General features: G+C 42.7%; 1 protein-coding gene across 4 annotated transcripts in view; it reads left to right on the plus strand.

The window, feature by feature from the left end:
• The window catches only part of PIK3AP1 (phosphoinositide-3-kinase adaptor protein 1), a 115018-nt gene that overhangs the window by 67609 nt on the left and 29837 nt on the right, over positions 1-17572 (plus strand). For all 4 annotated transcript variants that reach the window (XM_060034385.1, XM_060034384.1, XM_060034383.1 and 1 more), the window contains 2 exons: positions 10859-10954; positions 16109-16306. In XM_060034385.1, coding sequence (XP_059890368.1) covers positions 10859-10954; positions 16109-16306 — 294 coding nt within the window. The remainder of the gene's footprint in view (positions 1-10858; positions 10955-16108; positions 16307-17572) is intronic.

Consider the following 17572-nt stretch of genomic DNA (forward strand, 5'->3'; position numbering starts at 1 on the left):
CACACGTGTCGCACTAATCCATCCCAGAGGGCTGTTCCGCTTCTTGTGACTCTTGCGTTGGACGTTTCTTTTGCGCCCCTGCTCCCTCCACCTGGGTCTGTGGCTCAAGTTTGTGCGCAGTGGAGAGCCAGCTTAGCCCCAGCTAACTTGCTGACTTCCCTTAGCAACCTCCTTGGTAACTGCCGCCTTTGTAACAGATCATCTCCAGCAGTGTTTTCTTTACTGGAGCTCTCTGGTTACAGTCTCTGTGAGCAGGGTCCCCTCTGAGCTGGGGGCATAACTGGGCCCAGTGAACAGCCTCATAGCCCAGCCATGTCTGAGATCTGAGCCCACCTGAAGGACCATTTGTAAGTAAAATTGTTACTGGAACATGTTGCCTTCCCCATCTGCACATTTGTTTTTTAACATCTTTATTGGAGTATAATTGCTTTACAATGGTGTGCTAGCCTCTGCCCTACAACAAAATGAATCAGCCATATAGACACATATGTTCCCATATCTCCTCCATCTGCACACTTTTCTCTCAAGAGTCTTCCTTCCTGCAGCCGCGGAGTCTCTGCCATCCTCCTGCTATTCATCTTGGGAAGACCCTGGCTAGTAGAGCCAAGAAGTGCCGTAGAGGCAGTGGGGCTGGGTGCAAGGCATGAGGTCTTACCAGCAAGGAAGTCCCTCTGAGGCAGGGCTGGCTGTTCCTGTCTTGTCTGGGGCTGAAACTGACCTGGTGAAGCGGAGGGATCCTCTGGGCACTTCCTGACTTCTGTAGCTTTTCCCTCCTCTAGATGTACAAGAACTGTGTTGTGGAGATAGGCACTTAGTGAAAGCATGCTGGATTGAATGTTTTTAAATTAATAAGATAAAATCCTCACCATCAGCAGCGACCTTGCTCCCCTCTGCACCTGCACAGCTGTGGGTCACACCCTCCCCGGGCACGGCATGCAGATCATTTTGCACTCTGGTTATGTACACGCTCCTCCGCTTACCTGCTCCTACTTCAGTTAGGAAGCGTGTATCATCCACAGGCTGTACACAACAGGTGCTCAATTATTTCTTGAATTTGAGAGTTACCAGAAAATAAGAAATCATCCTAGATGTTGTGGTGTGGAATTGTTTGTTGATGTTCCAGTGCAAGGACGTCACTTCCCCGATAGGTGGTAGTGAGATACCTGTTAGATGTCCCCGAAGGTGGGATGTCTTTGGCTGTTCCCAGCTGCCTTTTCTTTCTTGTCTCCATACATTTGCTTGTGCTGTTCCTGCTGCCTGAATTGCCCTTCTCTTTTCTCAGCTTGGGAAATGCCCAGATTCCTTAACAAAGCCCAAGGATCTCCATATCCATGTATTCATTTGCTTATTACCCGTTAGTTTGTCCATTCTCACATTCATTCATTCAACAACATTTATCGACCCCCTTGAGTGTTTAAGTCACTGTGCCGGGTGATGAGGAGTCAGTAAATAAGCTGGCATGATCTCTGCCTTCCAGAGCTTCCCTTCTAGCGGGAGAGTTGGATATTAAACAAAGGTACTGCATAACTGAATATATAACTACAAACTGTGACAGTACGATTGAGGAAAAAGACACGGTGCCCTCACGAGGGCAGCTAGTAGAGAATGGATTGGAGGAGGGGTGCCTGTGACTTAGCAAGTCATAGTACCCACTACACCAGATCAGGAGCTCATCCCGTGGACTCATTCCTGCAAGACAGAGGGCCTGTGTGCTTACCAGGAGCACTGCACTAAGGTAGTTGTTGTCTGCTAAGAAATCCACGAAACTTAGCATGCTGCTTCTCCTAACCCTTTCATGCTTAGCTTCTTTTTCAATGTCAGTCACTCCTTAGCACCTCTAATTTCAGACTGCCATTTCTCCTCTCTCTGTCTCTGTTTCTCTGTCTCTGTTTCTGTCTCTGTCTCTCCCCTCCCCCAACTCCCTCTTTCTTTGTGTCTCATTGTCTCTCTCCCTTTCCCTCCCTCTCCTCCCCCCCCACCTCTGCATGTGTGTGACTGTCTCTTTCTCTCTGTCCCTGTCTCTGCCTCTCTGTCTCTGTCTGTCTCTCTGCTTCCCTTCACTTCTCCATGAGGGTATGGGAAGGTTGGACTTTCTTATTGACATGGTCCATCACAGCAGTCCGTTCCACCTGTGTGCAGATGGAACCAATCGGGTTTCAGGTTTTCTTCACATGTTTTACCATGCTGATCCTTGTTCTAAGCCTCTTTTCTGGCCACAAAAGCACTTGCTGAAAAAAAATTCTCTTGGCCTGCTTTCAGGGTTTGAGAGCCTTTCCAGAAGAATAGTTTCTCAGTATCCGACATTTTACTGTATTACATACTCAGATTAGGTTTTCTGTTAAATTAACAACACATAATCTGGATGGAGTTTCCACTGCAGCCGAGTGATCTAGATTTATGTCCCATGAGGAGTATCATATGAGCTTCTTTGAAAATTAGTTATTGCTCTTGATTCATTCCTTAATTACTTGCCTGCCTGCCTTCTCTTCATCTGTTCAAGCTTCTTTCTTCCCAGGAATGGTTTCTTTGGGATTGACTCCTTTGAAAAAGTATAGTGTAACGCTGCAGCTGCTTTTCCCAGAAGGAGACTGTGGCCCCAGAGTTTCCTTGTTATTGTTTTGGGGTTTTTTCCCAATGAAATGAAAGAACTTTGCACTTTTTCCTTAGACCAGCAGGTTTCAGCACATTTCAGTTTATCTAAGTGGTGAAGGTTAAATGCTTAGAATCTGAAGTACAAACGCTGAGCATCCAGGGACGCAGGGATCTGTTGCTGTGCTTTCCTTTTCAAAATGTCCTTTGTCTGGAAACGGACTCCCTTCACCTCCAGAATTTTCTATTTCAGTCGCTCCTGTTTTACCGTGTGCCTGGGTTGTATGTACGCATGGGTTGTCAAATTTACAGTTTGAGGGTTTTATCTCTCATTAAGTCCAAACCACCAGGTACTTTTTCTTTTCTCTTCTTTATTATTACAAAAGTAGTATCTGCTACTACGAGGACTTACTGCCTAATATAGCTATGGCAAATAGTGTTTTAAAAGTAATTTCATGTGTCAGTGTCAGTTAGCTGGCGTTGAGTGCCTGGGGAGCTGTGTTGAGAAGGATTCTGAGGCCACAAAGAGTGCTATGATTGAATAAGGATGTTTGCCTTGAGTACACAATAGGGACATGGAGGCCAATGTGTGTATCCACTGTTCTAATTCAAAGATACTTACGTTGAACTCAGTATAAAAATAATCATTTTATTTAAAATATAAATGGAAAGAAAAGTATTTTTCTTCATTTAAGGCAGTGCCCCTACAGAGACTCAACAGAGGCCTGTGCCCACATCAGGCCAGGGCTACTGAGTCCATATGTGGACATGACGTGAAGGACTTGCTTGAGTGCACCCTGGTCCCTGTGCCCACTCCCCTTGCCAGTCCCACATGGGAAGGGAATTCATGACAGGTTGACTGTGCTCACATTTGGTCTTACCTGTGGTAGGCAGAATAATGCCCCTGAACCTATGAATATGCTAGATTACATGGCAAAGGGGAATGAAAGTTGCAGATGGAATTAAGGTTGCTAATGAGCTGGCCTTAAAATAACGGGAATATCCTGGATTATCAGGGTGGGCACAGTATAATCACAAGAGACCTTGAAAGTAGAAGAAAGATGGGAATTTCCTGGTGATCCACTGGTTAGGACTCAGCACTTTCACTGCGGTGGCCTGGGTTCAATCTCTGGCCCTGGTCGTGGCCAAAAAAAAACGTAAAAGAAGGAATCAGGTTAGACCAGAGATGGCACCATGAGAAGGACTCAGTTCAGCTGAGCTTTCTGTCCAACATCACTGGCTTTGAAGATGGAAGAAGAGGGCCTCGTGCCGAGGAGTGCAGGGCCTCTAGAAGCTGGAAAGGGCAAGAAGACTGAACCTCCCCTAGATCTCCCAGAAAGGAACGCAGTCCAGCCGAAACCTTGATTTAGCCCGGTGAGACCCATTTCAGACCTCTGAACTACAGAACTGGATGTTGTTTTAAGTCACTAAGTTTGTGGTAATTTGCTACAGCAACAATAGAAAGCTAATAAACTGTCTAGGTTGCCTCAATATAATGATAACCATTAATATTTAGTGCCTAGTACTGTTGCTAAACATTTTATAAGCATCGTCTCAATTGGTTCATACAGTCTTCCTATGAGGTAGGTACTGTTATCCATACCCACTTTACAGATGGAGATATGAAAGCTTAGTGATATCAAGTAACTTGTCCAAGGACACAGAGCTGCTAAGAATCAGAGCCAGGGCTTGAACCCAGGTCTCCAGGATATCAAAGTGCACGCTGGTAATCACCACCTCCGACTGTGATCTTGACCTGCTTTAATAATAAAGATAATGGTAACAATAGTAATAGCAGCTAACATTCATTTAGCACTTCCTACGTGCTAGGCACTGTGCTCCTCATTTAGTACTCATGACAAACCTATGAGATACGTACTATTATTATCACCATTTTACAGACATTATCGGCCAGTGTCCTGGACCTCTATTGCTTGCCTGGCCTTGACTGCTGCCTTTCTCTGACTTACATTTGCCGCCCGAATGCAGACCATTCACTTGGCTCCAGCCCTTGTCAGGGCCTTTACAGCTGACTTCCAGGCCTTCTCATGTGTCTGCAGACCACCCATCTCCTCCCTGTGCCCCTGCCTCCATCATGCGCTTTCAGCCAAGCCTCAGATCCTCTGGCTTTAGGCTCTGACCTTAAGATCAGCCTCTACCTGTGATCCCGGCAGTATGGGGTGGGGCCAGAAGCGACTGAAGAGCTGCTAGAATTTCCCCTTGGTGCTCATTGCTGAGCCCTCTAATAAAAAATGTGATAAGCCTCAGGAAAGCACAAGGTAATGGGCATGGGGCCTCCAAGTCAGGTCTGGACTGCAGCGGCAGAGCCTTGGCCAAGGAGGAAAGAAGCCTCCAGTTCCGTCCAGCCTGGACTTGGTGTTCAGGAGCCATGATCAAGACAACGCCTGGCAAGCCTTGTTTGTGAGTCAGGTTTCCACACATAATTCCATGGTGAAGAATTATCGTTTGTTATCTTACAAGGCCTCCTTGCTTTAAGTATATTCAATATAAAAATATTGCTTGGGTGTAATTCTTTACTAGGAAAGGTAATTTGAAAATATGTGTGGATATTCAGATGTTAGAATTAACCCATAAGCATTTATTACTCTGAAGGAGGAGACTTGACTTCAAACAAATAAAGTTACTATTAAAAAGTACAAATTGAGTCCTCTTTTTAAAATTGTTCTCTACTTAGGACATTAGCGTGGGTGTAGAATTTAACAATAAAGATAACAGTAATAATAGCAGCTAACGTGCATTTAGCACTTCCTATGTGCTGAGCACTGTGCTTCTCATTTAATACTCATGACAAACCTATGATATATGTACTATTATTATCACCATTTTACAGACAGGAAAACAGATCCTGAGAGGATGTAAACAACTTGGCCCAAGATAGTTGTGGGCAAAGAGTTAATGTAACAGCTCTCATTTCCCTTTCTGCAGGAGAGTTTGACCTTTGTTGACTTCCACTCTGTTACCCTGGTGACCTGATAAAAGCCATATGTCAATTATGTCTCTAGGCAACATTGCCTATGATAAAAATGACCCCTAAATGGTGGTAAATTGCATCTGGAACTGAGAGGAGTTGTATGTAAACTATAAATACCTGAAAGGGACACCATACTTTGGGCTTCCCTGAGGGCAACGTCTCTGGATGCCTCTTATGGGGACCCTGGAAGCTAATGCCTCAGGAGTTGCTAATAAACTCCAGAGTCGGGAAATGCTGCTCCTTTGAGACACCATGGCAGCTTCTCCACCTGCCTGATATGGATCTTTTCTCCTTGCCTGCGAGTTGCTGGATTGGTGTAAAGACTGCCTTTGATGAGGAAGGCCGCTTGGTACTGTCCTGCTGGTCTGTATCCTCCATCCTTCTGAGTAGGCTGGCACCAGCATGGCCCACAGTCGTCTTGTGAGTCCAAATGATCAGCTGGATCCAAAAAGTTGGATCTAAAAGTCAGTTGGACGGGTGGGTGTTGCAGTCCTGTAGTCAGAAGTGGAAGAGTCAAAATTGGAAACTATGCATTCTGACCACAGTGCCCAAACCTCTCACCATCCTTTTAGGGTGCCTAGAAATAGGAGAAATAATTCTACTAATGTCTCAGGACTGATCTTTAGCAGATCCTAGTTTGTCTCCTTCCAAAGTCATGCTCTTAACCACCAGTGAAAGCGTGACCGTAGAGTAAAAAGATTTGTTTGGCACAGGTGGCTCATTTAGCCCTGCCTTGTTCATCGTACCCAGAGGTGCGTGGCTCACAGGAGTCCCTGGAAGGTGACTTGATAGTGTAGATGGACAGGAAAGGGTCAGCGTAGGTCATTGCCAGTGCTTATGCTTCTTTAGTTTTGCTGTTGCATTTCTTCCTCTCCTTTTCTCATCTCTTTCCCTCCTACCTGTTCTTCTTCTTAAAAAAACCTTTTTATTTTGAAGTACTTTTAGATTTAGATCAAAGTTGCAGAAATGCTACCCTTCCTGTATACCTTTCACCCAGATTTCCCTAATATTAACATCTTACATAACCAGAGTACAGTTACTAAAGCTGAGAAATTAACATTGGTGCAATTCCACTAACTAACCTCCAGACCTTGTTCAAAATTTCACTGTTCCCCCTAATCTTCTTTTTCTGTTTGTAAGTAGGACTAGATGCTGAACCTAGATAGGATCCTGCAGTGCATGCTGTTATTCTCCTTAGTCTCCTCCAATGTGTAACAGTTCCTCAGTCTTTCCTCATCTTGACACTCTGGAAGAACACCAATCAGTTATTTTGTAGCATGCCCTTTAGTTTGGGTTTGTCAGATGCTTTCTGTGATTGGACTGAGGTTATAAATTCGGGGCAAGAATGCCATAGCAATGATGTTGCATCCTCAGTGCATTGTAGCAAAGGATCGTGACATTGACATGTTATTACTGGTGCTCATTCTTTTTTCTCTCTTTTCTTTTTAAAATTCTTTCTTTAACCCACATAAAATTCAGCACGTTATGATGGGGTCATAGTACCAGGGACAGAAGCCTGCCTCCTTGTTATAGAAGCGTGCCAGGTCCAGCCAGGGCTGCTCTTGCTGTTTCCATTTTTCTTCTACATTTTGTTTTTCCAACACTCTTTGTAGCTCCTTCAATTTTGCAGCTACATCTCAGATGTGGAAATCAGTTGTCTCAAACTGAACTTTGTTAGTGAAGTAGCCAGGCCGTGCGTATCTCTTTTACCTCTGTCAGTGGGGGTGGCCGATTGTGTGTGTGAGGTTTGCGCTCTGGTGTTGCCAGCCTGGGAGATCTGGTTATTGGTGATTGAAACTGTCCTGACGCTGCTCTGCCCTCACTAGGTTCTTAGAGATGCTGGAGCCTGAGGGCGCTGTGGTTTCCTGGAGGATGCAGCACTGGGCATGACAGAGCCCAACGATAGGTCCACAAAGCTTTTCCCTCCCCTCATCTCTAGGGGTGTCTGATGCAAGCAAGTCTTTCCTTCAGGGTCTTTTCCTCTGTGTTTTATTGTTGTGTGAATGAAGAGTTTCAAAAGTTGGCTGGGTCAGGGTCAGGCAGCTGAGGGGTGAGGTATTGTAGGGGTAGGAGTCAGGAGGGTAGAGGAGGGTCCTGCTCCCAGTAAGGCACACCTGTAGGATATGTCTTTCTTCCCAATTTTCTAACTCCATGAGAAACATGTCCCATAAAACCACAATTAAGCAATTTAAATAGAAATCTCAAATAAGTGGCATTTTTCTGGTCTTGAATTTTTAAGGAATGAATTGTGAGTTCTTAGAAAATTTTTTAAAATATTTATTTATTTATTTATTTTGGCTGTGCCGGGTCTTAGTTGCAGCATGTGGGATCTTTAGTTGCAGCATGTGGACTTCTTAGTTGCGGCATGCATGTGGGATCTAGTTCCCAGACCAGGGATCGAACCCGGGCCCTCTGCATTGGGAGCTCAGAGTCTTACCCACTGGACCACCAGGGAAGTCCCAGAAATTTATTTTTAAAATTAAAACACTTCTAGGTGTGTTTCAGGATCAGTACAGTCACCCTAATCTCTCTACGGTTTACTTTAAATAATTCAGTGTTGCCAAGAGAAGTTCACTGAATTAACAGTTTACTCATTTGGAATTACAGGGCTCTGGACCAGAGGGTATCAAGGTACATTATATTCAATGTAATGTCTCCACTACACACATTTCAAGAAACATTAAACTGAAAAGGTAGAAAAAGGGAATTGCTTTATCTTCCCTTTTTTTGGATAATATTTAAGGTAACGAAAACATGATCAGAGCTCTGCATTTCTTTCCTTTATTTTTCCAATAGGATAGAAAAACTAGAATATAAAAAGATGAACAGTGAAAAAACCTTTCTCCAGTCCTTGTCTGTCATCTTTCTAGTTCCCAGGAAACCATTGGTCTGAATTTCTTATATCTCCTTCCAGAGTTTCTTTTTTGCATATACAGGAAAATACAAAAATAGAATCTTATTTTCCCCTTTTAGGGGCAAAAGGTAGCATATTAATTTTCAAAAATGTTGTATTTCTTAAAGATTCTGATTCATCAAGAATGTGTTTTTTTTTCTTTTATCTCAGATCTTTTTTTAAAAAATTACATATTATAGCCCCCTATGAACCCCCTCTGGAACCTGATTGTCCTCCCTCCCTCCCAGAGGTAACCCCTACCATGAACTCAACATTTATCCTTTCCAGCATTTCAGCATGTTTTCATATGTTTACTAGATATTTATGAATTCATAAACTACATGTAGTATCATTTTATAGACCTTAAAACTTTATATAAAGTACTTTATATACTGAAAACTACTTTATATAAAATGCTTTATATACTGCAAACACCAGTCTGCAACTTTTTCACTCAACATTGTGTTTTGTTTTGTTTTATGGTCACAAAATTTATATTTAGATTATTAAAAGATTGTCAAAGTTTGAAACAAGGTCGGGTAAGAGCTATGCTATGTAATAATGTAATATCTGGTCACTGGAAAGTTTAAAAATTAGTATGGACTTCCCTGGTGGCACAGTGGTTAAGAATCTGCCTGCCAATGCAGGGGACACAGGTTCGATCCCTGGTCCAGGAAGATCCCACATGCTGCGGAACAGCTAAGCCCGTGCGCCACAACTACTGACCCTGCACTCTAGAGCCCGCGAGCCAAAACTGCTGAAGCCCGCGTGCCACAGCTACTGAAGCCCACGTGCCTAGAGCCCGTGCTCCGCAGCAAGAGAAGCCACCGCGATGCGAAGCCTGCGCACCGCAACGAAGAGTAGCCCGCACTTGCCGCAACTTAGAGGAAGCTCGCACGCAGCAAGGAGGACCCAATGCAGCCAAAAATAAATACACAAATAAATAAATAAATTTTTAAAAAATCAGTATGTTTTATAATTAGAAAATCAGTAATCTGGTAATTGACAGGTGAGCCATAATTTTTTTAAATAACCTGAAATTATTTTTGCTTTGGGAATCTAATTGTACATACTTGATCATAATTACCTAGGCCTTTTAAAAAAGTGCTGATAGGGTTTTTCTCATATATGAATGCAACAGAAGCCACTATGGATAATTTGGAAGACGAAGAAAAGTGTAAAATAGAAAATAAAATGTCCATGGTCTGAAATGTCCATGACCTATCCATACTACTTCAGAAATAGCCACTATATACATTTTGATGTATTGCCTTTCAGGCTTTTTTTCTATGTACATACAGATATTTTGTTTCAAAACTAGGATTATGTCATGTGAAGTTCATTATCCTTAACATAACTTTACGACCATGACCTCTTTTCAATTAATATTCTTGGAAAATGTAATATAAATATAAATATTTCATACAAATTCACCAGACTGTATTTAACTGGTCCCCAAAGATCAAAGTAGTAGGAACAGTATATCTGTGTATACTGATTAAATTCAAATGATTTTTTTTCTCAAAGTATACTATTCAACTTCAAACTACATATTTTGCCTGAGCAAACAAGTCCCCAGTAACTGTGTGATATGCCTTACTGAACGCAACCTCTTGATATTATCAAAGTTCTGCTTTTAACACAAGTCTGAAATTTTGCTCCCAAAATGCATACTTCAGAGTCACAAAGTAACGTAAAGTAATGTTGGTTACTAAGGTTTTAGTAGAATCTGCTGTGGCAATTGAATAGTTTTCACACACAGTTTTGGTCCCCGTGGGTTTATGCTTAATAGTGAAAAACCAAAGGTCTATGTGCTTCTTCCTTATAAATGACCAATTACATGAATGACCTAAAAATAGAGTTCTGGGTGTTATGTTTTTGAGATGGTACTATGTTGGTAGAGTGGCTCCCACACATTCTTTTTAACTGTTGAAAATGGTTCATTGTTTAAATAAATTACAACTTATCGATTCTTTGTTGTTTCTGCCTCCAATTATTTGTTGTTGTCGTTTTGTGGGGGTTTTTGCTGTTATAAAGACTACAGTTATATATTTAAAAATTAAGCTAGTTCTTTCAAACACAAATGAGCATATCTATACCTTTTGAGTCCTGTGGTCTAGGAAAGGGCCTGAAGGTTGTAAATGTTGCTCTCCTTTATACCCCATATTTACTGAATGTCCTTATTGAGTAGGTAGATAATTGGATGTATGGAGGCATGCATGGACCTATGGATGCATGGGTGATTAGATGGATGGATGGGTAGATGGATGGTTTAATGAATTCTTGAATCTCTTGATTTGTCAAACCTTGTATATCCACTTATAAAATGTCCTTGTCTGTGTGGAAGAACAACATATAAACTCTTAGTCTCCTTTTCCTTCTAGATGTTGAAATGCTTCAGGCCAGTACATCTAATCCAATGCCCGGAGATGGTTTCTCTCGGACCACTAAGGATTCTATGATCCGCAAGTTTTTAGAAGGTAAGTTGCAGCAGTGAACAGGGAAGCAAAAAGAGGGAAAGAGAAATAAAGGTAAGATATTGCCTGGCTCCCTATGAGGGTTGCTCCACTGAAGGAATGGGCTGCCATGTACATGCCACATGGTGTGCTTGAAGGCACTCTATTCCCACGAGCTCCCCCATAAGCCTATTACAAGTAAGCCAGAAGTTCCCACCACTGGACCCACTGCTTTGGGTAAACAAGTTGCCTTTAGCAAAATTTCTTTTTAAATACACTTGTTTATTTTTATTTGACCAAAATTTAATGAGTACCTACTATGAGCAAAGCACTATTTTAGTTGTTGGGCTAGGGGACACAAAGGAAAATAAGATATAATCAATACCCTCAAGAGACTTTACTTTCTGGTGAAGGAGGAGAACATAGGGGAACATACACAGGTATTATTAAGTCAAGGTTGTATTGGAGAGTGATTATTTATATGTTGTCCAGTTTTCCCACTATTTATGAAGAGATTGTCTTTGCCCCCCCCCCCCATATATTCTTGGCTCCTTTGTCATAAATTAATTGATCATATAAGCATGAGTTTATTTCTGGGCTTTCTATTTGTTTTCATTGATCTATAGTAGTCCATTTTTATGCCAATACTATACTGTTTTGATTACTATAGCTTTATAGTATAGTTTGAAATCAGAGCGTATGATACTTTCAGCTTTGTTCTTCTTTCTCAAGATTGCTTTGGCTATTTGGGGTCTTTTGTGTTTCCATACACATTTTAGAATTATTTGTCCTAGTTCTGTGAAAAATGCCATTGGTATTTTGATAGAGATTGCATTGAATCCATAGTTTTCTTTGGGTAGTATGGTCATTTTAACAATATTAATTCTTCCAATCCACGAATGTGGTATATCTTTCCATTTATTTGTGTTGTCTTCAGTTTCTTTCATAAATGTCTTATAATGTTCAGAGTACAGGTCTTTTACCTCTTTGGTTAGATTTATTCCTAGGTATTTTATTCTTTTTGATGCAATTGTAATTGGGATTTTTTTCTTAATTTCTGTTTCTTATAGTTTATTATTAGTGAACACAACAGATTTCTGTATATTAATTTTGTATTCTGCAACTTAACTGAATTCATTTACTAGTTCTAACAGTTTTTTGTGGGTTTTTTTGGCTGTGTTGGGTCTTTGTTGCTGTGCGTGGGCTTTCTCTAGTAGTGGCGAGTGGGGGCTACTCTTCGTTGCAGTGCATGGGCTTCTTATTGTGGTGGCTTCTCTCGTGGAACACAGGCTCTAGGCACGTGGGCTTCAGTAGTTGTGGCACGTGGGCTCAGTAGTTGTGGCTCATGGGCTCTAGAGCACAGGCTTAGTAGTTGTGGTGCACAGGCTTAGTTGCTCCGTGGCATGTGAAATCTTCCCAGACAAGGGATCGAACCCGTGTCCCCTGCATTGGCAGGAGGATTCTCAACCACTGCGCCACCAGGGAAGCGCCACTAGTTCTAGTAGTTTTTTGATGGCATCTTTAGGATTTCCTATATACAGTATCATGTTATCTGCAAACAGTGACCGTTTTTCTCTTTCCTTTCTGATTTGGATTCCTTTTCTTTCTTTCTTTTTTTTTAAATTAATTTATATTTTATTTTATTTATTTTTAGCTGTGTTGGGTTTTCGTTGCCACGTGCGGGCTTTCTCTAGTTGTGGCGAGTGGGGGTTACTCTTCATTGCAGTGAACAGGCTTCTCATCGTGGTGGCTTGTCTTGCTGCGGAACACAGGCTCTAGGCACATGGGCTTCAGTAGTTGTGGCACGTGGGCTCAGTAGTTGTGGCTCATGGGCTCTAGAGTGCAGGCTTAGCAGTCATAGCGCATGGGCTTAGTTGCTCTGTGGCACATGGGATCTTCCCAGACCAGGAATCGAACCGTGCCCCCTGCATTGGCAGACGGACTCTTAACCACTGCGCCACCAGGGAAGTCCCTGTTATTTCTTTTTCTTGTATGATTACTATGGCTAGGACTTCCAATACTATGTTGTTCCTGATCTTAACAGAAATGTTTTCAGCTTTTCACCATTGTGTATGATGTTAGCTGTGGGATTGTTATATATGGCCTTTATTATGTTGAGGTGTGTTCCCTCTATACCCACTATGTTGAGAGTTTTTATCATAAATGGATGTTGAATTTTGTCAAAAGCTTTCTCTGTATCCATTGAAATGATCATATGATATTTATTCTTTAATTTGTTAATATGATGTATCACATTCGTTGATTTGCAGATATTGAGTCATTTTTGCATCCCTGGGATTAAATCCCACTTCATCATGGTGCATGATCCTTTTAATGCATTGTTGAATTCCCTTTGCTAATATTTTGTTGAGGACAATTTTGCATCTATGTTCATCAAGGATATTGGCCTGTAATTTTATTTTTTTTGATGTCTTTGTCTGCTTTGGGTATCAGGGTGATGCTGGCATCATAGATGAATTCAGCCACTCTATGTCTTTTTTCTTTTTTTCTTTTTTTTTTTTTTTTTGTGGTATGTAGGCCTCTCACTGTTGTGGCCTCTTCCGTTGTGGAGCACAGGCTCCGGACGCACAGGCTCAACGGCCATGGCTCACAGGCCCAGCCGCTCTGCGGCATGTGGGATCTTCCTGGACCGGGGCACAAACCCACGTCCCCTGCATCTGCAGGTGGACTCTCAACTACTGCGCCACCAGGGAAGCCCCACTCTATGTCTTTTGATTGGAACAATTAGTCCATTTACAGTTAAAGCAATTTTTTGGTAGGTATGTGCTTATTGCCATTTTGTTAATGTTTTCTGATTGGTTTTTAATATCTCTTTTTGGTTCCTTTCTTCTTTTCCTATTTCCTTGTGATTTGATGACTATCTTTAGTGTTATGTTTGGATTCCTTTCTCTTTTTTTGTATGTATCTATAATAGATTTTTGGTTTGTGATTACCATGAGGTTTTTTTTTTAAAATTAATTAATTTCTTTACTTTTGGCTGCATTGGGTCTTCGTTGCTGCATACAGGTTTTCTCTAGTTGCGGCAAGTGGGGGCTACTCTTCATTGCAGTGCATGGGCTTCTCATTGCGGTGGCTTCTCTTGTTGCGGAGCACGGGCTCTAGGCACGAGGGCTTCAGTAGTTGTGGCATGTGGGCTCAGTAGTTGTGGCTCGTGGGCTTAGTTGCTCTGTGGTATGTGGGATCTTCCCAGACCAGGGCTCGAACCCATGTCCCCTGCATTGGCAGCCGGATTCTTTTTTTTTTTTAATTTATATTATTTATTTATCTTTGGCTGCGTTGGGTCTTCACTGCTGTGCACGGGCTTTCTCTACTTGCGGCGAGCAGGAGCTACTCTTCATTGCGGTGCACGGGCTTCTCATTGCGGTGGCCTCTCGTTGCAAAGCATGGGTTCTAGGTGTGCAGGCTTCAGTAGTTGTGGCTCACAGGCTCAGTAGTTGTGGCACATGGGCTTAGTTGCTCTGCGGCATGTGGGGTCCTCCCGGACCAGGGCTCAAACCCTTGTCTCCTGCATTAGCAGGCAGATTCTCAACCACTGTGCCACCAGGGAAGCCCCATCTTTCTGTTCTGTGTATCCCTCAGCTACTTATTGTGGATATAGGTGATTTTAATACTTTTGTCTTTTAACCTTCCTACTAGCTTTATAAGTGGTTGATCTGTATATTTACTGTATATTTGCCTTTATCAATGAGATTTTTCTTTTTTTCATTTTCATATTTCTAGTTGTGGTATTTTCTTTTCTGCTTAGAGACGTCCCTTTAACACTTTCTGTAAAGCCAGCTTAATGGTGCTGAATTTTTTTAGCTTTTGCTTGTCTGTAAAACTCTTTATCTCTCCTTCAAATATGAATGATATCCTTTCTGGGTAGAGTATTCTTGGTTATAAGCTTATGTTTATCACGTTAAATATGATATCACTCCCTTCTGGCCTGCAAAGTTTCTGCTGAAGAGCACCTGGTATTCTTATGAGAGTTCCCTTACACGTAACTAGTTGCCTTTCCCTTGCTGCTTTTAATATTCTCCCTTTAGCTTTTTTTTTTTTTTTGCGGTATGCGGGCCTCTCACTGTTGTGGCCTCTCCCGTTGCGGAGCACAGGCTCCGGACGCGCAGGCTCAGCGGCCATGGCTCACGGCCCAGCCGCTCCGTGGCACGTGGGATCTTTCCAGACCAGGGCACGAGCCTGTGTCCCCTGCATCGGCAGGCGGACTCTCAACAACTGCGCCACCAGGGAAGCCCCTCCCTTTATCTTTAATTTTTGCCATTTTAATTACAGTGTGTCTTGGTGTGGACCTTTTTGGGTTGATCTTGTTTGGGACTCTGTGTATCCTGGACCTGAATGTCTGTTTTCTTTCCCGGGTTAGGGAAGTTTTCATCTGTTATTTCCTCAGATATGTTCTCTGCCCCTTTTGCTCTCTATTCTCCTTCAGAGATCCAAAAAACATTTCTTCTTTTCTGTTCAGCTTGAGTGATTTCCACTATTCTGTCTTCCAGTTCAATGATCTGTTCCTCTGTATTATCTCATCTACTATTAATTCCTTCTGGTGTATTTAAAAATTTCAGTTATTGTATCCTTCAGATCTGCTTGGTTCCTTAAATTTTCGAGCTCTTTCTTAAGCTTCTCACTGTGTTCATCCATTCCTCTCCCAAGTTCATTGAACATCTTTATGACCATTATCTTGAACTCTTTATCAAGTAGATTGCTTATCTTCACTTTGCTTAGTTCTTCTGGGGTTTTTCTTGTTCCTTCATTTAGAATATATTTCTCTGTCCCTCATTTTGCCTAATTCTCTCTTTTAATTTTTGTGTATTAGGTAGCTTGGCAATGTTTCCCAATCTTAGAGTGGTGACCTTATGTAGCAGATGTCTGTGGGGCCCAGTAGCACACGCCCCTCTGGTCGTGTTCTAGTGGTGCCCCAACACATAGCACTAGCTATGTGTTCTAGTGGTGCCCCATGGGCCTTTCTGTTGTGGCAGGGCCAACTACTGTGAGTGTGCAGGTAGGTGGGGCTGGCCCCCGGCCTGGTTGGCTGCCAGGCCCTACCTAATGTGGAGGTGGCCAGCTTGCTGATGTGCAGAGCTGGGTCCCAGGGCAGCTGGCTGTATGACCTGGGGGTCCCAGGGTTTGACAATAGCTTTCAGTCACCTTTCTCTCTGTTTCTAGGCAACAGCGTGGGAATGTCCAGTTTGGAGAGGGAAGTATACCATTTCGGGCAGGAAGAAGATGTTTATCACACAGTGGATGATGATGAGGCCTCTTCCGTGGACTTGGCCAACAGGCCCCCTGTCCCAGTGCCCAGGCCAGAGGCCAGTGCTTCTGGCACTCACCAGCTGTCTGACAATGAACCATACATTTCTAAAGGCAAGTGTGGCAGGGAATGATGCACAGTGGGGTCTTCAGAGCCTCTCAGCAGGAATTCCCTGGATCCTCTACCTCCTGAACCATTGCTCAAGACCATTCCCTTCTGAATGGTCTCCAACCAGCCCCAGGAGACAGAGTCAGAGCTTGGGGCAGATTCTGGAACTAGACTAGGGGCAGTGGTCAGATTCAGTTCTGGCCTTCCTGGAGGAATTTATGCATAGTGTGAAGACAGAGATAAACAAGATGTCCCTCTACTCCAAATGGCAAGATCCCTGGTAAATTTTTATCTCCTGAAACTCTCATTATTATTATTTTTTAATAGTTAACATTTATTGAAATCTACCAAGAGTGCTCTATTTGGAATATGTCATAATAATCTATTAGGTAAGGGCCGTCATCATCCCCATTTTACAGATGAGGAAAATGTAAGCCCTCATTTTTGAGGCTTACAGAGGTCACTTGATTACCAAGTAGCGGAGCCAGGATTTGAACTCAAGGAATCTGACTCCACAACCTTGGCTTTCAGCCACAATGCTATGCTGTCTACCTTCGTACATTGATAAAAGTTGGTGATAATTGGGTTTTGACCCATAATGATCCCTGGGACATTAGTTAGATGCTGATAGCATTGTCAGTTTCACTATCTTTCAGGACTTGATTTTATTAATATGATTACAAGTACTGTAAGAGTATAGGAATTGCCAGATCTGTGCACTTGACCTCCATTCCATTTTTTTAAAATAAATTTATTTACTTATTTATTTATTTATATTTGGCTGCGTTGGGTCTTTGTTGCTGTGCACGGGCTTTCTCTAGTTGTGGTGAGGGGGGGCTACTCATTGCGGTACGCGGGCTTCTCATTGTGGTGGCTTCTCTTATTGCGGAGCACGGGCTCTAGGCATGCGAGCTTCAGTAGATGTGGCACGCAGCCTCAGTAGTTGTGGCTCGTGGGCTCTAGAGTGCAGGCTCAGTAGTTGTGGCGCATGGGCTTAGTTGCTCTGCGGCATGTGGGATCTTCCCAGACCAGGGCTCGAAACTGTGTCCCCTGCATTGGCAGGAGGATTCTTAACCACTGCGCCACCAGGGGAGTCCCTCCATTTCCATTTTTAATAGTATAAGCAGGTTGTGGAAGGTATGGCAAAGATTAGAAACTGGGGAAGATAGCCTTCAACCAGAGCCCCAGGTAGTTGGGCTGGGCTTGTCAAATAAAGTACAGCACGCCTCGTTAAGTATGAATTTAAGACAAACAGCAAATAATTTTTTAGT

The sequence above is a fragment of the Delphinus delphis genome, chromosome 16 (genome assembly GCF_949987515.2).
Source record: "Delphinus delphis chromosome 16, mDelDel1.2, whole genome shotgun sequence".
NCBI lineage: Eukaryota > Metazoa > Chordata > Mammalia > Artiodactyla > Delphinidae > Delphinus > Delphinus delphis.